Below are 24,210 nucleotides of genomic sequence, written 5' to 3' on the forward strand. Positions count from 1 at the left end.
GGGTTTGCTGAGTAATAGAAGCCCAGTGTTGTTTCCTGGGAATTGTATTTGAGATGTCCAATTGCTTTAGGAATCTCACTAATGCCATTACTGCATGAAATAAATTGAGAGCAAGTTTCAAATTTCAGTTTTGTTTTTGCAATGAATGCTCAAAAATTGTAATTTTCTGTTGCTTTAGTTGAAGTACAGTGCTGCTGTGGCTGCAAAGGAGGAAAACAAGATCTTTATTGAAAGAAAAGAGAAAGAAATCATGGAGATGAGAGAGGCTGTGGAGAGAAAGGAGAATTCTTGTAATGTGCAGGTGGGACCATAAACATTCACCCTCTTCAGATTTTTACACTGAGTGCTTGTTTTTTTTATTACTCAAGTTAAAAATTGAACTTCTTTATCAATAGGCTTAACATTAGAAACATTCTTTTCAGAGGAAACAATGAATGAAACGTGAGCTGTTTGAATTCACAAACTTTTTTATGCACATGAAGATTTTTTTTTTATACCAATGACAAGAACATAAAAGCCCCTTGAATATCATAATTGCTAATTTAAGTATTTTTATTAAATTTTCACAGGAAGATTTGTGAATGCCCTTTGAAAAGAAAGGGCATTTTGAATTGCCACAAAATCCTAAATGATTTTTTTTTTAATGCCTGCATGCTTATTGGTGTTGCTCTGTTTTTATACTTTCAAGCTGCTATCAAGAGCAGCTGTGAAACCTTCCTTCAGTGATTTGAAGTTCTGCTTCATGTTTGGGATTTTTTGTCTAAAGCCCATTGTGATGTTACCAGTGAGAAAAGAAAGTTGGAAGCACTGGGATTGAAATAAGCCAAAACAAAGACTCCAACAAGTTTCCCTTTCTAACCTGTCTTGTTGTACTGCACTGTTTCTACTTGACTTGCACTACCTTGCATCTGACATCTCATGTTGTAATAGTACATTGTTCTGGTAGACGAGTTCTTGCTGATTTATTTTCTCTCATCAGTGCCCGATGTTTATGCTGTTTCCCTGAGTGATTAGAGATACTTGATTTATTTTCAGCATGATATATTAATGAGTTTCAGTAAGGTTTTGTTTCATTTTGTGTTCTCTCCTAGCACCCTCAACAGTTGTTCATACATTTCATTTTATTTAAAGTTTGCAAAATTGTAGAAAAATGTGGCGCATCGTGTAGTTAGGGTTGAATCAAGCCAACAGAAGTTCTATTAGAGCGACTAGGTTCTGCTTATTTTGCCACCACATCAATAGGCTGGAGGGTTTGTGTTGCACTATATCTAACAAAATTCATCAGGCAGATGGAGGCTCATTTAAACACCAGTTAATTCTAGAATTTGACCCAGGGGCCCTGTGCTTGATATTCTACAGCTGAGGCTATTGTATTCACAATTAAAATTAAATATACAATTTAAAACTATTGTGCTCCATTTTGTCCAATGGTGACTTATTTGCAACTCTGAAATGAGCTGTGATTGTTTCCATTGTGCATCAGTTACAGTGATATTAATATTCAATAACATTTAACAAGATTTTAAGACCTGTATCTAGTTTCTTGACTGATCAGGATTCCTAGCTAGGGAATGGAAGAGTCTCCGCAGCACATGTGCAAGATCCCGGATTGAGCTGTAAAGTGAATCTGTGACAGAATGATTACAGGGGTTGGCGTATTGTTCAGTGACCTAGAGTGGGGGTCCAACAAATGTAGGTTTCTCTTGTCAAAGCTACTTGTGAGGACATAAATTTAAACAATTAAAAACTAGTGAACTGAGGCGTGGGGGGTGGCGATGGTGGCAGGAAAGTATAGACGAAGAGAGTTTATTTTGGAGTCAAGGTAGCTTAAAGGCAAGAACTACCTCCTATGGAAATTAAGGATGGTGCCAACCCTTGGCAGCATGTTAATCTGATACCCGAATTGATCAAGGGCACAATACTCCAGGACACTGGATTTGATTCAACAATGGAACATTCTCCACTAGACCTGTTGCTTTTGCTGCGATTCTATCCATAGCTCCATAAAATACTGAAACTTCATGGGTGGTCCTGGCTGATCAAGTAGCAAGAAGTGCACCAGTATTCTATGCTGATTTAGACAGCTGGTTTACACAGCTTTAGCTGGTTAAGTTCCGGATCCTTGGCATGACCTCTGTCAACCTGTGCTGAAGTTCTGTGGAGTTGGATAAATGAGATGTGTGTGTATATGGGGACTGTGTGCGTTGGAAAACAAACTAAACCAATGTGGCTTTCTTAATTTGGTTTGGAATGATAATGGCACATGTCAGACACCTGGCTAACCAGAAAAGTAACTGTTTGTACATAGGCTACATGAGAGGCTTTTCCTTTCTTCCTGTGAACAGAGATAAAACACAGGTACAAACACCAGGAGTGCGATGTTCGAAATGGAACAGACTCCTCTAAATTGAAGAAGGTGTTAACAGCAAATATGAATTTTGATTAATCGCACTTGTTTTCACTGGTAGCTTTTGTGAAGTGGCGGGGAGAGGGGAAGGACTGTTGGGTAGTGTTTAAAAAGAAATTACTAGCATATGCTACCTGTGACTTAATTCTATCCTGACCCGAGAACCATGGCTTCTGTTACTGGGATTTTTTTTTTAAGTGCTTATCCTCCTAACTGAAATCCCAGATGCAATGGCTAGTGTCCTAATGTTAAATTATACTATTGCCCAATGTTCTCACACCTTGTTTTTTAATCCTCAGATGGAGATGCTTTCTGAAGATCTGATCAATGCCACCCAGCAGCTTGATCAGCTGACAGAGGACTTTGAAAAACAGGCAGCGATATTGCAGATAATGCAGGAAGAAGCAGAAAAAAATGCAACCACCATTAAAGAACTTCAGGATCAGGTAATGAAATTAGAAGTTGCTGCTACTTTAGTTGTAAAACTATAGTCAGATATTGCCACTCTGCAATGATAGTTATATCTTCCTGACTGCTTGGAGAGTTTTCTGATCACTTTGTGCTAAAGATATAAATTCCAATTTACTGTGAATTTTAATTTGGTTAAAAAGAAATAAGTAAAAGTAAAGTGGTCAGTTACTTGAGGTAGGGTTTTTCAGATAGTGGGTCCCACCCCTCACTCTTAGTGAATATATATTGAATGAGATAATCTCTTTGCTCTTGTTTTGACTTGAAGTTTTAGAATTCAGCTTCTTGTTGACCTTTACATAGATATGCCTTTTTTAAAGGTTGGAGCTATTGGAAAACTATAGGGAAGAAATTTAAGGCCCATTTTCAGGCATGAACTGACTAGAGAATATTTATATTAGGGTGGGGGAGTGAGGTGCCAGTTGGCAGCAACCCAATGTATTGCTATGGAGCCAGGAAGTACACCCTTGTCTCGCTTGGTCCCACAAGCAAGGTAACTTTTAAAAACTAAACACTTGCAGCTTGGTTAGCAGAGTCCTACCAGCCTCCTGCGGACACTTTTTAAAAAAAAACCCTGGTTAGACCACAAAGAAACCCAAAAAACTGGAATAGCGTGCTCCACTGAATTTCTGAATAATTTCGCAGAAGGGTACATGAACAGGCATTAGGCCGCTTATTAGCACAAGTGAGGGGCCTAATGCCTGTTTAAAGCAGCTGCCTGGCCATTCTGAATATCGTCAGAGCCATTATAACATAACCTCGATGGGCCGAAGGGCCTTTTTCTGTGCTGTAGACCTCTATGACTCTAACCGATATTTCAGATGGCTTTTGTGGCATTGGACATTGCTCTGAGAAAATGGATCCTTTTGCCCATTTCAGTACTGATGAAAGGTAGCATATGAGGGCATGTATTCATTGTTTAACTGTTAACATAACTCTGTTTTCCTCTCCACAAATGCTGCCTGATCTAACTCTCCCCAGCATTTACTGTTTTTAATTCAGATTTCCAGCATCTGCAGTATTTTGCTTTTGTAGAATATTATACTTCATAATTTATACTTGAATTTCATCCATCTTAATATAAATCAGTTGAAGGTAACTCAATTACCACAGAATGTGTGATTACGTGTCCCATATGGTTAATGTGTTACTTTTTTTAAAAAAAAAATGTTGACATAAATGTCATTGTATGGATTTTCCAGCTGAAGGCGAAAGATGTTGAAATTCAAGCAACAAAAAGTACATACGAACAGGAGCTTAGGCAGATAGAATCCTTCAGAGACATTTCTGCCGACAGGCCACAGGTGAGACCACTGAAAGCTTAGCATTTCTTTTCCCCATCCCCACTCCTCTTGCCATTCCTTTTCTAGAAGCAGCAACGCTTACTGGAGGTCAGTTCCCTGGGTACCACACCCAAGTGGTTGCTCTCCATATATGGGCTGAAGCAGCATTGTGTTCAGGCCTTTAGCTTCTGGATAATGGGCTGGATTTGTGCAAAATCTTAGAGTTTTAACAAAGTTGAGGTTCATATTGCAATATTGACCACGGTGCATTATTTTCACCTGACCCTTTCTTGCAAAGGTGCTTTTTCCCTTCAACGAGCTTGTCATTGACTAGGTGTTGAATGTATTTCTTCTGCACAATAGCTGCTGGGGGTCATGAAGGAATTGAGTACAAACAGGTTCATTGCTCTTTTCAATGGTGGTGAAGCTCACAACATGAAGTTGGTTCAGATTTAGAGCAAAATGTTGTAGCAGTGTATCAGATGTAGAGAATCTTTTAAACTGAAGAGCAACGTAGTCAGCCTCTTAATTGAAAATTTATCATGGAGCTATCATCGTAATGGTCTACAGAGAAATTTGGATGGTTGCAGTTAATAGTGATCCTTTCGCTCAACTGGAACACTTCTGCCAAAACTCCATTTGAAGTTGAATTTGGCCAGGAATCCAGTCCTACCCTAGACTGGGATTTCCTGCAGGGCCTTGTAAAGGATTAAATCTCTACCCGAGCCTTTCAAAGCCAGTGTTGCCATGGGGGAAGAGACTTTACCAGTTCCCTCACTCTTGCCCTTGCTCAGGACTTGTAGGCCAGTTCTCAACAGTCATATGAATTAGAAGCAGAAGTAGGCCATTTGACGACTCAAGCCTTCTCTGCCATTTGATACCAGTCTGATTGGTGGAATTGGGGCCTGTCTGGAGATCCAGACCAGTGTCGGACCTGGAGCCCTGATGGTGAATGCAAAAAAATAATTAGTGGTGGGGAAGTGGCTGCTTGTGGCATCAAAATAGTTTTTTTTTTGGTGGGGTGGGGCTGAAATCCCGGTACAAGCCTCTTCTCTTTCTACTTATGCTGGGCCCTTCTCCTTCACGGCACGAATTCAGTGGTGGGTGTGGCCCTGGTATAACTGTTGGGGATTGCACAAGTGCTAATCTAAATATTCAGATCCCCTTAACTTAATCAGTGCGCTTATATAAAAAGGTATAGCAATAGCTAACTGTTTATACTGCTATTGCAATGCGATAATCTTATTTTTAAAGACATTATTTACAAACTCTTTTTTTCTACTCCACAGACTCCAAGGACCCCTTCTAATTTCCAAATGGATTCTGTTAGATTCTTTGAATTACAGCAGGAGAAACTGGATGATCGAAGGGCATCCGAAGCCACCTTAAAAATGTTGTTGAATGAGATGGAGTTAGAAAGGGCAGCCAAGAATGAACAAATTCTACAACTAAAGGTAGCATACAAGGGCATGTGTTCATTGTTTGACAGTTATAAATAAAAAAAATGTAGTTTTAGATATTTTTAGATAGCTCGGTAAAATGATTTATTGTGAGTATTCTACATATAGACTAACTTATAGTTCAGGGCAAGTTCTAGGCAGATAGACTATTTTTCACTTACACTAATCCAAAACTAACTGCAGCAAAATAAATCCAAACTTGCCTGTAAACTAGTTTACTTCCCAGAATGTTCAGGAGTCTCCCAGAATGGAAGTGGAATCTCCTGGGCTGAACTTTGCTTCCTTCCCTGCTGATCACATATGATCGATCAGCAATAAGACCTATTCACTAATCTTACACCGGTTAGCTGAGAGGAGTTATGGCTCACTTGCCATACTATCCCAAACAGCATGACCCTTCCGCTGCTCGCAGTGGGCAAGGTATGGACCGTACCCAACCAGCCCGTGCTTGCAAAGCTCAAAATAGTGTCCAACATTAGATGTGATTTTGCAGTTGGACAACATTTGACAAATAATCTTCAGTGTGCTAAGGATTACGCTGACAGCCAATTTGAGAATATTGGGCTCGCAGTGTGGCACATTTACGTAATACTGGAAGCTACATATATTAATACACAGAACCCTGTTCTTTGCAGACAGAAAGAATATGTCCACACATTGCGTCAGTTTCAGCTAAACAAAATAAGTGACAGCCGTTTGCTGGTTCATTCCCCAGGGCAATGTCTTGACCATTCAGAGTCTAGTTTCCTGGTTTAAATTTTAAACAATGCTTGGCAGTTATCCGTCAGTCACCATCAACTGGTGCATTCTCCATGGCTCTACCAATCAGAGTCCACTTGCCAACCAATCAGTGCTCTCTTTTCATACAGTATAACCCTGACGTTGGTGCTTTCTTGCAAATTGTCCTGATGAGTGCAGGACGAAAAGCTTTGACAAAAAGTCTCTTTTTTCAGCAATACTAATAGAATAATGTATATAACCAGACGTATTTTACAAAGAATTTCTAGGTTTGCATATAAACAAGTTTTTTAATTTTCTAATTATTTAGATTTTGGTTTGTCCACTTGCAGTTAGGACTGGTTTTGGCTTAAAACTAAACTAATCAACTGGGAATTTAAAATATGCATAATATTCTGGTGCTCCTCTTTCTTCACTGCCTTAATGATTAGTGTAAAATAATACAGCCAATTAACTGGTTCAGTTTTATCTCCTGTTTCTGGGGGAAATGATATGTTTCAGGCTGAAGCGACCTGGAAATTCAATGTTGTTCCACATGCAGGTCCTTTTGAAATGTATGATTGAAGGCTTAGAAAATGAATAATATTGGAAATCAAATTTTTTTTCCTTTCCCCACTCAAAATACATTCTAGATGCAGTTATGTGAATCAAAAAATCTGCGCTTGGAAATGGATGCTTTGGAGAGGCATTGTTGGAATTTGGAGAGCTCCCTAGAAAAAGGACAGAAAAGGTAAAAGCTATGATAACAAGTCTGTTTTATTTTTATTTTAAAAAAGTCAAACCATTTTAAAACTTTTGAGCCCAGATGTATGAGGAACTTCTATTTTATGCCCTTCTGCCTCATCTTCTTTCACTGGAAGTACGATGCATTCTCACCTATTGTGGAGCTAATTTAATCTTTGTAACAGTACCCTGTAATCCGTTAGTAACCCCCAGAAATAATTTGGTTGTTGTGCATCAGTTGCCCTTCCTCATTATGTTGATCCTGCTCCTTCAGGCTGGGTCCCTCCATGTTTCTCAGCACTTGTTATTTTTTTTAAAATGTACACTTTTAAAAATCAAGGTGGACAAATGTCCTTAAGGCATACCATTGACTCTTAAAAATGCAGTGCTGTTTATGCCTCTCATAATTGTAAATTAACTTAACATGCAACACCAAAAAAGGACTGCCCATTACCAATTTGTAGTTAACAGAGCAACCAGATTTGCAAAGTATCTTTTAATATTTTAGTACGTTTACCAAATAGACTATATAAATAAATATGCAAGCATGAGAGTGTTTAATACAAAGGAATAATTCTCCAGTTCTGATCTCTTATACACTGTGAATCTAATGACCAGTTACTGAACCATTAAGGTCCAATGTTCTCTCTCTAATTTTTCCTTGCCTGGGCGCATCCCATTTCTTGCACTGCGCAGTTTCTTGAAGATTCTCACTCATGGATGCATCTTAATGGGTACCCTGCCTGGCACATTTTCAACTACTGCAGAGGGAACAAAAGCAAAATACTGCAGATGCTGGAATTTTGAAATAAAAACAGAAAATGCTGAAAATACTCAGCAGATCTGGTAGCATCTGTGAAACAGAGTGAACGTTTTAGTTTTGTGACCTTCCCCATGAACTAGATTCCCTTCTCGAGGATGTTTAGGGATGGACAATAAACGCTGACCTTGCTAGCAACCTTTATGTTCCATGAGTGAAAAAAAATCCTGTAATTGTAATGGTTACTAATGTGCTTTAAGTAATCTGAAATTATTGAAATAAACTACTAGACTGCAACTAATTTTCTTAATTAATCACTTTCGGTTCAGCTTGATTTTGTTTCAATTTTTCTTTTGTATGGCATAATTATATAAATTTGTTTGGATTTTTTTAATAAAGCAGTGATATAACCGAGCAGCAGCATCTAAATGAGGTCGAGAAGAAATTAATAGAAGAAGTAAAGGCCAAGGTATTCCTATTTTCTTATGAGATTTTGGTAGAGAAAAGTTGGGCATGATCTTCAGTTGTACTCAATTTGGCATTCTGTACGTTTGTATGATTGGACAACTTGTAAACATTAACATTATTATTTCTTTGTACTTTCTCACATTGACTCGGCTACAAATCCCAAAAAATCAAATTTTGTTAGAGTTTATTGCGGTCACGAAGTGATTTTTTTCATTTAAAATTACAGGAAGCAGCAATAGAAAAACTGGCTGCTGTGGAAGCTGAGTGAGTAGATATTTTTAATTTTAATACAACCATAACATGGTAATATTAGCTTACAGTGAAATTTGATGAGCTCAGTTGATAAAGGCGCCATGTGACTGAGCTATACAGACCAAAAGATAACTAGTTTGATTCCTGATTTGTGGCATTATCTGATGACAGCTGCGTTGAGGTTCCTGAAATGGCTAGCGCCATAGCAGTGCCAAAATTGATCTCCATATCCCTGGGTTAGAAACGGAAGACCTATTGGGATTATTATCCAGTGATACCTGCTGGGAAGTATGTATATGTCGACTTTGTGTGGGGATGAAATTGGTCTTTTAGTTATGATTCCGCTGACTACTGGTGCGAAGGCTGAATAACTACTAACCTGCACTGCTTGGGCTTGAATGAGCAGGGTACTTGTGCAATTGGAATCATATTTGTGTATATATTGTGCCTTCAGTAGAGGAGAGTGACAATGGTGATGGGAAGGGGGAGTTAAACAGCAAACATTCGTGCGCATCCTGGCTCCAACCTGCCAACTTCCCGGTTTTACTGAGGTGGTGGGAAACAACAGCCGTTCCAGGAGGCAGGTTGGCATTTTAAACACACTAATGAAACTGGCATCCTTCTATTTAACCTGCTTGGCAGCTTTAACTGTGGCCGCCTGGGTTTCCCACACCTCTGGAAATCTGGCAGCTGCAGTGAAGCAAGGACAGCATCAGGGAGAAGGCCAATGCCATTACAGTACCTAGAATGGGTATCACACCTATTTGGTCCCATGGCAGCCTCCGTAGCACCCGACTGGAAGCCAGTAAGCCTGTAATTGTAATGGTTACTAATGTACATTAAGTAATCTAAAATTACTGAAATAAACTACTGGACTGCAACCAATTTTTTAAGTTAATCCTGCAAATGGCTTGTGCCATAGCAGTGCTAAAATTGATTTCCGCATCCCTGGGTTAGAAACAGATCTACTGGACTTGCTGAAAGTCAGTAAGGGGTGCACAGGGAGACAGACGACTATTCTGGAGTGAGATGGAGACTGAGTGAGTAGCGAATTTGGTGCACGGGGGGGAAGAGGTGTAGTATACATTGCAATTACTCTGTTAATTAAGTGAGTAATCAAATTAAGTTAACTAACATGTAACACTGGCAGAACAGGTGTCATGTTGCAGCTGTGGAATGTGGGAGCTTTTGGACACCAAGGCGATCCACGACAAACACATCTGCAGAAAGTGTAAGAGGCTAGGGGCATTCACAATCAGTTTTATTGATCTGGAAGCTGAATTGCAGACACTGCGCAACATAAGGGAAGGGGAGAAATACCTGGACACTTCGTTACAGAAGACAGTCACGCCTCTTAGAAGAGGGTCATCAATTTTGGTCAGCAGTGAGGGACAGAAGGATGTGACTGTGAGTGAGGCAGACAACAGAACCGAGCAGACAATAGTGGAGGAGCCTCAGACTTCACAATTGTCAAACAGGTTTGAGGTGCTCACAACCTGTGTGGACGAAAGCGAGGTCTGTAAGATAGATGAGCAGGCTGGCCATTGCACCATGATACAGGAAGCCATTCAAGTGGGGGGAGCATGCAGGAATGTAGTGATAGTAGGGGGTGGTATAGTGAGGGGGATTGACAGTGTTCTTTGCCGCAAAGAACAAGAGTCCAGAAGGCTGTGTTGCCTGCCCATTGCCAGGGTTCGGGGACATCTGGTCAGGGCTGGAGAGGAACTTGCTGCGGGAAGGGGAGGATCCAGTCATTGTGGTCCATGTACAACATAGGCAGGTCAAGGAAGGAGGTTCTGCATAGTCAGTATGCGAAGCTAGGTACCAAATTCACACAGCAGAACCTCAAGGTAATAATCTCTGAATTACCTGAGACACATGCAAACTGGCAGGGCAAATAAGATTAAAGAGTTGAATGCGTGGCTCAAAGACTGGTATGGGAGAAGTGGGTTCCAGTTTGTGGGGCACTGGCACCAGTACAGGGAAAAGTAGGGGCTGTATCATTGGAAAAGTCTACACCTTGAAGCGTGCTGGGGCATGTGTTCTTGCTAGTCACATAACTAGGGAAGTAGAGAGGACTTTAAACTAAACGGGGGTGGGTGAGGGATCAAGCTTGGGCAGATGTAGCAAATTAAGGGGCAGATTCAAAGCAGGACACCATAATAGAAATATGAGAAACAAGGGTCATAGAATAGCAGGAAGAGACAGAGAGATAAAACCTAAGAATACACCAATTATCAAGACTAGATGTTACAAAGATAACAAAATGTCAAAACTAAAAGGCTCTTTATCTGAATGCACGTAGCATTCATAACAAAGTAAATGAATTGATAGCACACATTGAAGTAAATAAATATGATCTGATAGCCATTACGGAGACATGGCTGCAGGATGACAAGGATTAGGTCCTGAATTGAGGGATTTATCATATGCAAGAAGAATAAGAAGCTAGGTAAAGGTGGAGGGGCAGCACTGTTAATCAAGGATGGTATTGGTGCAATGGTTAGAGATGACCTTGGTTCAAGAGATCAGGATGTAGAATCGGTTTGGGTGGAGATGAGGAATAATAAGGGAAAAAAGTCGGTAGTGGGAGTGGTCTACAGGCCCACTAGCAGTAACCACAATGTAGGATGAAGTATACAGGAAGAAATATTGGGTGCTTGTGATAAAGGGACAGCAATAATCATGGGTGATTATAATCTACATATAAACTGGAATAATCAGATTGGCTATAGTAGTCTTGATGAAGAGTTCACAGAATGGTTTTGAGATAGTTTCTTAGAGCAGCACGTTCTGGAACAAATCAGACGTCAGGTTATATCAGACTTGGTATTGTATAATGTGACAGGATTAATTAATGACCCAGAGCGAAGGCACACCCAAGGCAGCAGCGACCGCAGTATGATTGAATCTTACGTCCCTTTTGAAAGGGAGCAGAGTGGGTCTAAGACTAGTATTTTAAACTTAAACAAGGGCAACCATGTGGGAATGAAAGCTAAGCTAGCTGAAGTGAACTGGGATACTAGGTTAGGTGATAGATCAATAGAGAAGCAGCGGCAGACATTTAAGGGGATATTTCAGAATACTCAGAATAAGTATATTCCTACTATGAATAAAAATTCTAAGGAGAGGGCCCACCATCCATGGTTAACTAAAGAAATTAAAGAAAGCATCAAACTTAAGGAAACGCATATAACTGCGCAAAGATGAGTGGCAGGTCAGATGATTGGTCAGAATATAAAGAACAGCAGAGAATGACTAAAAGTTTAATCTGGAGAAAGAAATTAGAGTATGAGAAGAAGCTAGCTAGGAATGTAAAAACGGACAAAAATATTTTCTACAGGTATTTAAAAAGGAAAAGAGTAAGTAAAGTGAATGTTGGTCCTCTAGAGAGTGACAATGGGGAGTTAATAGATAATAAGGAAATGGCAAATGAAATTAACAAACATTTTGCTTCTGTCTTCACTATAGAAGATACAAAAAATATTCCAGTAATAGCTGTAAATCAGGAGGTGGAAGGGGAGGGGAACTTGGTGAAATTACAATCACTGGGGAAGTGATACTGAGCAAACTGATGGAGCTGTGGGCCGACTAGTCTCCACGTCTTAATGGACTACGTCCTGGGGTCTTAAAAGAGGTGGCTAATGAGGTTGGTGTTAATTTCCCAAAATTCGCTAGATTCTGGAAAGGTTCCATCAGACTGGAAAGTAACAAATATAACCCTCTATTCAAGAAGGGAGGGCAGCAGAAAACAGGAAACTATAGGCCACTTAGCTTCATTAAGGAGGTTTTAGCTTGGTACTTAGAGAAACTTGAGGTAATCGGGAACAGTCAGCATGGTTTTGTGAAAGGGAAATCATGTTTAACTAATTTATTGGAATTCTTTGAAGAAGTAACATGCACTGTGAATAAAGGGGAGCATGTAGCTGTGCCATACTTGGATTTCCAGAAGGCGTTTGATGAGGTGCCACATCAAGGGTTATTGTGGAAAATATAAGCTCATGGTGTAGGGGGTAACATATTAGTATGGATAGATTGGCTGGCAGGCAGAAAATAGAGAATATGCATAAATGGGTCCTTTCTGATTGGCAGGATTTTTTAAAAATTCATTCACGGGATGTGGGCTTCACTGGCTGGGCCAGCATTTATTGCCCACTGCTAGTTGTCTTTGAGAAGGTGGTGGTGAGCTGCCGCCTTGAACCGCTGCAGTCCATGTGTTGCAGGATGTGATGAGTGGAGTCCCTCAGGGGTCTGTGCTGGGGCCTCAACCTTTTACAATTTATATCAATTACTTAGATGAGAGGAGTGAAGACACAGTAAATGACACAAAGTTAGGGAGGAAAGTATGTTGTGAAGAGGACATAAGGAGGTTGCAGACGGATATAGATAGGTTGAATGAGTGGGCAAAAATCTGGCAGATGGAGTATAATGTAGGAAAATGTGAGATTGTTCACTTTGGCAGAAAGAATAAAAAAGCAGAGTATTACTTAAACGGAGAATGACTGCAGAATTCCGAGGTGCAGAGGGATCTGAATGTTCTAGTGCATGAATCACAAAAAGTTAGTATGCAGGTATGGCAAGTAATTAAGAAGGCTAATGGAATGCTATCCTTTATTATGGGAGGAATTAGACATAAAAGTAAGGATGTTATGCTTCAGTTACACAGAACATTGGTGAGACCACATCTCAAATACTGGTCTCATTTAAGGAAGGATGTAAATGCGTTGGAGGCAGTTCAGAGGAGGTTTACTGGATTAATACCTGGAATGAGCAGATTGTCTTATGAGGAAAGGTTAGACAGATTGGGCTTGTCTCCACTGGAGTTTAGAAGAGTGAGTGGTGACATGATTGAAGTATGTAAGATCTTGAATTGTATTGACAAGGTGGATGTGGAAAGGATGTTTCCTCTCGTGGGTGAGTCTGGAACTAGGCCCACTGTTTTAAAATTAGGGGTTGCCATTTTACGACAGAGATGAGGAGCAACTATTTCCCCCAGAACGTTGTGTGACTTTGGAACTCTGCATCCGAAGGCGATGGAGGTGGATCTTTGAATATTTTTAAGGCAGAGGTAGATAGATTCTTGTTAGGCAAGGGAATTAAAGATCATCGAAGGTAAATGCAAGTGTGGAATTCGAAACACAAAGAGATCAGCCATAATCTTATTGAATGGCAGGGAAGACACCAGCTGAATTCGTATGCTCGAATGTTTGTAAGGTTTCAATCAGGCTTATTTCCAGGCAGGGAACCTTTCGAGGAGAAATGATGCATGCTGCAGAGCATTAGAACGTAAAATTCCCCTTTGTGTAGGGAGAAGATGGTGGAATCAGGCTTTAAAAAGTGCTAATAAAGAAGAAAGATCTTCCCCATTTTCAAAAACATTGGTAATTCCTATACAAAATGATAATCTTGCAAGATGCCATTTCACATTCAGCTCTCCTGAAAGCATTCGCTAATCATCAAGTATTTTTGTTATTTTCCTGGTAGGTTCCATATTCTGAGGTAATTTTGTTTTAAGATGGATGGTATATTCCCCTAGCCAGCTCCTGTTTTCTCTTTCCTGAAGCTCCTGTTGGGATATAATTCCACATCCATCTTTGAATATCTTGTTCAACTAAGTATTCTTCAACCATTCACCTTGAATATCAGTATGTCATTTGATCACTAAGGCTTCACAAGCTCAATATTGGCTCCACATCCATCGACTTTTCACTAAGAATCATTCAATGCTTATTTGGGCGGGGGGAGGGGAGTGGTGGGAAGCATGGCTGATTTTTTAACCACACTGCACCCCAAATCGCTGTAACCCACAGCAGTGAGGCTATCTGATACCATAGCTGTTTCTCTAGCTGAGATTGATGAGTTTGGCACGTAAGACATATGTGATTTTTCTGCTCTATTATATGAGACTACATGATGCATTATCCATTAGAAAATTGTTCTTCATCTTATTCTGTTCTCTGCTTATATCACTGCAGTGGAGTCCTTTTGTGTCTTTAGTTAAAGAAAAGTGAAGTACATAAGTCCTAAAATAAAAGAAACCACTTGGCAAAATAGTTTTATATACGGTGCACACTTTTTTTAAAAAAAACTTCAAAACTGCACACAGTTTGATTTAGCTTCTGTACCAGCAATTACACGTGTTAAATTATGTATACCAATCTCTTCCATCTATAGATTAGCAGAGAAAAAAACAACACTGGAAGCTATTCAGTGTTCCATTAAAACGTTTCAAGAGGAAGCAGAGCGGACTAGGAGTTTAGAAGCAAAAGCTTTCATTGACAAGGAAGAGTTTCGGTCAGCGCTCGAATCTGCTTGTGAAGAGAAAGAGAGACTTACTTGGGTAATGAATGAATTTGTCAAGTTAAGACCATAGAGAAATGAATGCAACAGTTTAGTTGGATTAATGCTTGAATTACAGGAAGAGGAAGCAAAAACTTGAAAGTGTGAAATTTTTTGCCATTTTAATTTGTCACATCATTGAGATGAGATGGGGGAAAGCAGGACTGACAAAAGACTAGCAATTTATTGATGTGACTTCTGATGCATAGATCAGACCTTCATAGATTTTCATGGCTACACTGAGGCTTTTTATGTGCGGTGTATTGAGTTATGGATGTAATTGCATGCCAGCTTTAAAAGTACAGCCTCCTCTAAGTTCAACATAACCTGATGATTCAAGTTTTAGCACAAAATTCCCACTTTTTAACACTTAATTCAAGTTATTGGATAATTCAAATCTTTAGCACAAAACAACTTGTAATCCTCAGAAGTCTAAGTAATTTAATAAACATTCCTCTATAACTATTTTAATTGAAATTTGGGCAATACTGTATATTATTGAACTGTATTAGGACTGAAGAATGATTTGAAGCTGTTGACTTGTCTTCAGATAGTTTGACGGTGTGCTTAATAGCACAGTATATATGATCTATATGATGTACACCTTAAACAATTAAGTGTCTTTTGGGAAGAACTGTTCATAAATGTGACTAGCCTGATTAACAATAAATATTTCCACTTTTCAGGAAACAATTTCCAGAATTTGACTAGCTTCCTATATGGAGACTTCCTGCTGCAAATTGGTTTAAAGTTATCAGGATTGTTTTAAGAATATTTTTTACTGCAGAGAGGAGGAGAATTTTTTCTCTCTCTGAGTGTTGTGTGACTTTGGAACACTCCTCAGAAGGCAGTGGAGGCTGGGCCACTGAATATTTTTAAGGTGGAGGTAGATAGGTTCTTGTTAGGCAAGGGAATCAAAGGTTAATGGGGGTAGATGGGAATATGGAATTCAAAACACAAACAGATCAGCCATGATCTTATTGAATGGCAGAGCAGGCTCAAGGGGCCAAATGGCCTACTCTGCTCCTATTTCATATGTTCTTAAAATTTCTTGTAAGCTAACTGGCCTATAGTGTCCTGTTTTCTGTCTCCCTCCCTTCTTGAATAGAAGGGTTATATTTGCTACTTTCTAGTCTAATGGAACCTTTCCAGAATCTAGCGAATATTGTAAAATTAACACCAACACTTCTACTACCTCATTAGCCACCTCTTTTAAGGTCCTAGGATGAGGTCCATCAGGACCTGGAGCATGTCAACCTGCAGCTCCATCAGTTTGCTCAGTTCTGCTTCCCTAGTGATTGTAATTTCACCAAATCCCTCTCTCTCTTCCACCTGATTTACAGCTATTACTGGAATGTTTTTTCTATCTTCTATAGTGAAAGCAGAAGCAAAATATTTGTTCATTTCATCTGCCATTTTGTTATCTACTATTAACTCCCCATTGTCACTCTCTAGAGGACTAACACTCACTTTACTTACTCTTTTTCCTTTTTAAACACCTGTAGAAACTCTTGCTATCCATTCTTACATTTCCAGTTTCCTCTCATACTCTAATTTCGTTTTCCTGCTTAACCTTTTAATCATTCTCTACCGTTCTTTATATTCTGATCAATCACCTGGCCTACCACTTACCTTTGCGCAGTTATATGCATTTTCCTTAAGTTTGTTGCTTTCCTTCTTTAGTTAACCGCGGATGGTATGTTCTCCCTTTAGAATTTTTCTTTACTGTAGGAATATACTTATTCTGTGTATTCTGAAAAATCCCCTTAAATGTCTGCCACTGCTTCTCTATTGATCTATCCCTAGCCTAGTATCCCAGTTCACTTCAGCTAGCTCAGCTTTCATGCCCACATAAATGCCCTTATTTAAGTTTAAAATACTAGTCTTAGACTCTCTGTTCTCCCTTTCAAACTGGAGTAAAAATTCATTCGTATTGTGATCGCTGCTACCTAGGGGTGCGTTTATTCTGAGGTCATTAATTAATTCTGTCACATTACACAACACCAAGTCTAATATAACCTGCACTCTGGTTGGTTCCAGAATGTGTTGCTCTAAGAAACTATCTCAAAAGCTTTCTATGAACTCCTCATCCAGGCTACTACTGCCAATCTGATTTTTCCAGTTTATAGGTAGATTAAAATCACCCATGGTTATTGCCTTCCCTTTATCACAAGCACCCAATATTTTTTCTTGTATACTTTGTCCTACATTGTAGTTACTGTTAGTGGGCCTGTAGAGCACTCCCACTAGTGACTTCTTTCCACTACGAATCCTCATCTCCACCCAAACCGATTCTACATCTTGATCTCCTGAAACAAGGTCATCATCTCTAACTATTGTACAAGTTCCATCCTTGATTAACAGTGCTACCCTTCCACCTTTACCATGCTTCGTATTCTTCTCGAATGTCATATACCCCTCAAAATTCAAGACCTTGTCATCCTGCAGCCATGTCTCTATACTGGCTTCAGATCATATTTGATTACTTAAATGTGTGCTATCAATTTATTTACTTTGTTATGAATGTTATGCATATTCAGATACAGAGCCTTTAGTTTTGTCTTTTTGTCATCTTTATAATATGTAGTCTTTACTGTTGGTGTATTCTTAGGTTTTTTCTCTGTCCCTTCCTGCCATTCTCTGACCCTCATTTCCCATATTACTATTTTGCTCTCCTGCCTTTACTCTGCCCAAGCTTGATCCGTCACCCCGCCTTGTTTAGTTTAAAACCCTCTCTACTTTCCTAGTTATGCAGCTCACTAGAACATTGGCCCCAGCACGATTCAAGTGTAGACTGTCCCAACAGTAGAGCCCCACTTTCCCCAGTACTGATGCCAGTGGCTCACTAACTGAAACCCACTTCTCCAACACCAGTTTTTGAGGCACGAATTCATTTCACTAATCTTATTTTCCCGATGGTAATTTGTACATGGCACAGGTAATAATCCAGAGATTGTTACCTTTTGAGGTTCTGCTTCTTAGTTTGGTACCTAGTTCTTCATACTGACTATGCAGAACTTCTTTCCTTGTCCCTCCTATGTCGTTGGATCCATGTAGGCTTGGTTCATGCCCAGATGCCACATGCGAAAATACAGTGCATCACCTATTTCCTGGGGATGAACCATTTCATATAAAATTAAAGCTAACGAGGTTTTTTTCCTCCTTAGTATAAGCTTTCTTAATTCTTTATTGTCAATCTGCAGGAGGTTGAAACTCTTAGGGAACAAGTGGCCAGCCTTACTGAAGAGAATGGCAAATTGGTAGGACACCAGAACTTGCAGCAAAAAATACAGCATTTGGTTAAAGTCAAGAAGGAACAGGTTCGTCTCCTAGAGGTACGATATTTTAAACCACAGGAAGTCTTATCTTTATTAGATTTTTGTTTAGGAAATTTTGTGCTGTTTAGAAGTCACACAGTGAGCATAATAATTAAACTGTTTTATATGCCTTTTGCTCTGTTCTCATCTCCATTCTTTTTATATAGACAAAATTACAATTATATAATTGTTTTTTCTGGCATAGTCTTCAAACTGCCAGGAAGAGATTGACTGACTAAAATAGGGGTCCGTAGGCATCATGTCACCTTCCAATACCCTGCCCAAGTTGCCATTATTTACATGAAGAGCCTTTAATGGGGCTAACCGATCACTGTGGGGCGGGGAGGGATTTGGAGCGAGTGTATCATCCAAGCCCAATTCGGACCTTACTCAATATTATCATGAATGACCAATGGATAATCAATGACTAATGGAAACTACCAGGAGCAAGAACCCTGATTTTATTTACTTTCTCTTTTCCAAATTTGGGTGTGCTGAAGCCAATTGTAATAGCCCCCCAACACGATTCTACCTGAGTTCAACTAAATCAGCATAGAAGAAGCATTAAACCTTTTGAACCATTGACCTTCACCTTGGCAAGTTCCCCAACCTGACAGGGTGCATTCAAGTTTCCGGGATCTCGTGTACATACATCCTTCCCAAACAGATTATTTTGTGGGATGTAGGTGTCACTGGCGAGGCCAGTGTTTATTGCCCATCGGTAATTGCTCTTGAAGCTGATTGTGAGCTGCTGCTTGAACTGCTGCAGTCCATCTGGCGCAGGTACACCCACAGTGCAGTTGGGAAGGGAGTTCCAGAATTTTGATCCCATGACAGTGAAGGAACAGCAATATAGTTCTAAGCCAGGATGGTGTGTGGATTGGAGTGGAACCTGTAGGTTATGTTGTTCCCATGTGCCTACTGCCCTTGCCCTTCTAGGAGGTAAAGCTTATGAATTTGGAAGGCCTTGGTGAATTCCTGCAGTGCACTTTGTAGATGGGTACACACTGCTGCCACTGTGTGTCGGTGGGGGAGGGAGTGAATGTTTAAGGTGGTGTATGGGGTGCCAATCAAGCAGACTGCTTTGTTTTGGATGGTGCCGAGCTTCTTGAGTGTTGTTGGAGCCACACTCATCCAGGTAAGTGGAGAGTATTCCATCGAATTCCTGACTTTGTTTTGTAGACGGTGGACAGGCTTTGTGGAGTCAGGAGTTGAGTAACTCTCCACAGAAGTACCAGACTCTGACCTTCTCTAGCTACCCAAGCCTCTGACCTGCTCTTATGTGTGGCATGTATGTTATGGCTGCCTCACTAGCTTCTGATTTCCACCTTTTCTTGCTCCTATGGACTTAATACTTGCCTGATCCTGTACATTCAGATCCACCTTATCTCAGCACAAAACTCCTGTTTAGGTGAAATGTGCTTCTATACTAGGTTAGCAACAAAGTACTCCCACAGCTGCCTCTTTGCAGTTCAATTTACATTATTTCATGGCTGTAGCATATATAAAATTGTTAATTTGCATTTTTTTGTTTTAGGAAGTGAACATGCTGAAAATGGAGAACATGAAACTGAAAGAATTTAAGAAGCATGACTCGAATAAGTTTCATTTGCTCGATACATCAGACTGTGCACTGAGGGAGCAAGATGAAAATGTGCAGCAATAATGCGTAAATGTAGTTTTTCAATTTTGAGTTTTAACAGATGTATCAAACTTACTCTGGTCTTTTTTTAACTTGTTGACAGCAGACTGATTTGAAGCACTGTATCAGGTCTTTGAGAAAAGCTGATAGTGTTGAAATTGATTACATAATGATTGCTGCGATTCTTATACTTGTGTACAATTAGCCTCCAATGAGATGTTTGTTTTTAATATAAACATTGACTTCAATTACCAATTGCTAAAATATCTTTGAAGCCTAGACCTTGTTGTATGATTGTCTCCATATCTAGTGAACGGTACATCGAATGTCATTTTTTTCCCACACTAGATTACTGTCCTGAAGTATTCATTAATTAGCATTAGTATCAGACAGTATTGTGGTTTTATTTTTATACATCTTTTCACGTCAGTAACTTTTTGATGATTGAGATGGGATGGGGGGATTTTAAATTTGGGTGGTAGATTTCTACCAAGTTAAAGTACTGCAATAACTTGCAGTTGACTCTCAGCAGCACCACAATCAAATTAAAATATCCCAAGCAGGCACTCAAATAACTTTTTTGAGCCTCCATCCTCCTCTTTCAGTGATAACTTTCAGACTGCTTCAGTGCTCCAACTTGGAGTCTTGAATTCTCAGAGCAGTATTCCTGACTTTAGTGTTATGCAAATAAAATCTTTTACTGGCCTTGCCTTTTTTTTGTTGGATTTCATCCCATATTCTCCCCCCCACCCCCAACACTAGCCCCCGCCTCCTGAGAATGATGAGTGCGAGGATATTATTATGAAAACTAGCAGCTCTGCAGTAGGCTGCCTAAGTGACCTGGATGCGTGCCTGATATCTGCTTATAAAAGGCACAGGTGAGGAATTTCAGCACAGGTTTTCCAGCTGGCAATCAGGAGTGGAAAGTCTTTTCCCGCTCCCCCACCATCACCCCAAATCCAAGGATTTAAAGTAATTTATAGCATCCTATTGCAAACTTGTTTGAGACCTGCTAATTATCATAAACTAGGGAATCAGAATAGTACAATGCTAAACATTGATATTCCTGAAAGAGAGAACGTGCTTTTGTTTTGTGTGTGTATATAGTTAAATATGTTTGTGTACAAATAGGTAAACAATGTGGGGTTGTTATTGGGCTGTCATTTTGGGAAATGACAACAGACAAAATGCCTCCTACCTCTCGTACAGAAACAAACTAGCAGTTGTGTGAACTAACTTCTCTGCACTTCTCAACTGATTCATTGTTCACCTCCATCTGAGAAACGTAAATGAGCAAAAGGTTTGCCTGTAACATGTTTCATAACATTCCTCATTCCATACAATGTGAAGCTGGAAGCAATTGTAAATTTTTGTGATGCAGCACTTAGTCAGATATGGATCATTCTGCCCAATTGACTATACCCTGAATTTACTATCTTGGTCATATTATCTGTGGGAGAAGTGCTAAGTAGAGACCAAGAACTTTCCATTGGGGAGAGAGAGAAGTATCAGTGTGATTCAAGTTTGCTCCCTATCTTGTATTTCTCAGTAGCTGAAACAAGAATAAAGCACATTATTAGCGAAAATTTAAAGGACTCAGAATATTGAGTGTAAATACTTGAAAAGAAAAGTTACACATTTCAACATTCTGCCAATGGATTATGACTGATCTGTATGAAATAAAAATATATTGATTATTTTTTAAATGAACTTCTGAAACTAAACCACATCTATTTTTAAAGGAATAATGATGAGTCTGGCTGTACTGTGTCTTTGCACTTGCAAGTCAGATGTGCACATCCAGGCCAGGCAAGCAAATTTGGGCAAGGATTGGAGTCAGCTATGGCTCATATTTTGTTTTCAAGTACACGAGATTGTGCCATCAATGGTGTAAGGCTGTTGGAATAATTTGTTGCTGATGTAAGCCGCTGTTTTAAACAACCTTGATGGATATTGAAAGGGATTCTGTTCCTTGAAAGACTTCTAAATGGAATCAAAAATGAAACAGTGCAATCCAAGCTCAGCATTTTACTGTTTTTATTAGTCACACAATGCAAATAAAATGGCAGCTCAAACTGTAAATGAGCCTTTTTTAAAGTTATCTTGTCCTTGTCTATATTATTCAACTGAAAATAGTTTGCTTACAAAATTAATTTTACTGTAAGTACCAATTTCAAATGAATATTTTTAGGTTTCACAGAATTTATTTAAGATTTGTATGTTTCAGTGATTCTGATGGGTAAGATTGTGCATCTTTTCCTTGAATATGTTTAATTTTTTTATGTCAAAGTGCAAAATAATTGATCATTACAATGGAAACTTGTGCCAACCAAAATCAGCAGTGTTGCAAGCTGCTTAAAAAGTTGCAGCTTTTTAACCTTCTCCAAAGTACTGATCTGAAAAGATTGAGTCAGATTGCACAAGAAAGAAAAGGTGATGGGATTGAATTTGAAGTGTATACAAAATGAGATTTCCCATAATTGTATTTCTATCTTTTTCTTACTGGCAATTTCTACTTCCAATATCCTTCCCATAGCCAAAGAACTCAAACTTATGCAAAATGAAGTACCCCCTCATCATCCACTTGGCAGCCATGCATGCAATAGCCAGTGCAAAGCAAAGAACTAAAAATAAGTACCTCATTTTGCAATTTTGCCAAAATAAAAGCTACAGGTTTTATCCTGGGAAGATAGAAACATGAGTAGGTTATTCAGTCCATCAAGTCTGGTCTGCCATTCAATTCATTCAAGATTGATCTATACCTCAACTCCACTTGACTGCCTTTTCTCCATATCAGTTGATTCCATTTTTCTTTAAAAAAAAACTCTTGAGATTTTCAACTGACCCAGCATCCATGTCCTTTTGGGGGAGAAAGTTCTAGATTTCCACTGCCCTTTTTGTGATAAATTGCATTCTAATTTCATCCCTTAATAGCTCCAATTTAAAAATTATGGCCTCTTGTTCTGGCTTCCCCACCAGATGATTTAGTTTTCCTGCATTTACACTACCTCTTGCCTCATTTATCATGCAAAGGCCTTGATTAGATCACCCTTAAACATCTAAACTCAAGGAGTATAAACCAATTTTATACAAACCGAGCATTATAATTTAAACCTTTAAGACTTGTATAGAACATTAGAGATCTCTTGGAGTAATGTGAACAAACCTGGTCCACGGAAGCACTAGCGAAGGTGCAAAGAAAAAGACTTAAGCATCAGGAAAGATTCAAAAGTCTTGGGTCTTTGTTCCCTATAAAAGAGAAGACTGAGATTTGACAGACGTTTTCAAGATTATGAATGGAGTTAATAGTGTAGATGTAGAGAAAATATTTCCACTTGTGTGAGAAACCAGATCTGGGGCTATAAGTATAGGGTAGATCACTAATAAATCCCATAGGGAATTTGGGCGAATCTTTAACTCACAACATGGGGCTCATTATCACAGGAAGTAGTTGAGGTGAATAACATAAATGCATTCAAGGGGAAGCTAGATTAGTACATGAGGAAGAAAGAAAGTTAGATTAGTACATTTGGGAGAAAGGAATAGAAGGATATTGATGAGATTAGATAAAGAATGGTGGGAGGAGGCGTGTGTGGAGTGTAAACATTGAGATGGACCTGTAGGGGTGAATTTCTGTGTTGTAATTACTTTGTACTCATCATCATCAAAGTACAGTTTAAAAATCAAGAGATTTGCATATTGGATGCATTCTTGGAACTTTTGATTTTTTGGCTTGGCAGTTCTCTGTTGGTAAAATTTGGGCAATTAGACCATTACTAACCCAAAGCTGGGTGCAGCAATCAGCAGCACCTATCCAAAGGTAGGTGTGGCTGCTCAATGCAAATATAAGACAGGATGCAATGAAACACACCAATTAATGCTGAACCACTTCACCCTCCTAGACATTTTTTTTAAAAATTCATGCCTAGGCTTTTCGACTCGTCACTCACCCACTGGGAAATAGTGATGTGATTACTTTTAATGAGGTGCATCAGAAGTCATTCACCTTGAAGCGAAGTACTGGGTGAGCTATTAGATATTGGGTTATAGCAGTGGGTGACCTGTGAGATGTTGGGTTATTGGCATTGGGAACGCATTTGATATTGGATTATTGGCAGTGGGCAGGGTAGGTATTGGATTATTGGCAGTGGGAATCCATTAGATATTGGATTATTCATAGGAGTGAGTTTTTAATGGATTATTGACAGGGTGCATCATTAGTTTTTGTATTATTGGCAGGGGTTGAGTTGTGTTATGACTGGTCCCTGGGCGAGGTTCCTCAATTTGCTAATTTACCGAACGGGACCCTAATTTTGTTATGCTCCCGGTTAAGGAGGAATGAACTGGCTCCCC

At 39.4% G+C, this 24,210-nt stretch overlaps 1 protein-coding gene across 2 annotated transcripts in view; it reads left to right on the forward strand.

Annotated features, from left to right (window-relative positions):
* kif15 (kinesin family member 15) overlaps nt 1-21,954 on the forward strand; it is a 76,810-nt gene extending 54,856 nt beyond the window's left edge. Inside the window, exons 26-35 of one of the 2 annotated variants that reach the window (XM_078539604.1) lie at nt 179-301; nt 2,707-2,853; nt 4,078-4,179; nt 5,448-5,612; nt 6,989-7,086; nt 8,242-8,308; nt 8,534-8,571; nt 14,734-14,899; nt 18,102-18,233; nt 19,753-21,954. In XM_078539604.1, the coding sequence (XP_078395730.1) occupies nt 179-301; nt 2,707-2,853; nt 4,078-4,179; nt 5,448-5,612; nt 6,989-7,086; nt 8,242-8,308; nt 8,534-8,571; nt 14,734-14,899; nt 18,102-18,233; nt 19,753-19,881 (1,167 nt within the window). In that variant the 3' untranslated portion in view covers nt 19,882-21,954. Of the gene's footprint in view, nt 1-178; nt 302-2,706; nt 2,854-4,077; nt 4,180-5,447; nt 5,613-6,988; nt 7,087-8,238; nt 8,309-8,533; nt 8,572-14,733; nt 14,900-18,101; nt 18,234-19,752 lie in introns of both variants that reach the window. The other variant, XM_078539603.1, reaches the window with a different exon arrangement.
* The last annotated feature ends 2,256 nt before the right edge of the window (nt 21,955-24,210 follow it).

The sequence above is a fragment of the Cetorhinus maximus genome, chromosome 3 (genome assembly GCF_964194155.1).
Source record: "Cetorhinus maximus chromosome 3, sCetMax3.hap1.1, whole genome shotgun sequence".
Taxonomy (NCBI): Eukaryota; Metazoa; Chordata; class Chondrichthyes; order Lamniformes; family Cetorhinidae; genus Cetorhinus; species Cetorhinus maximus.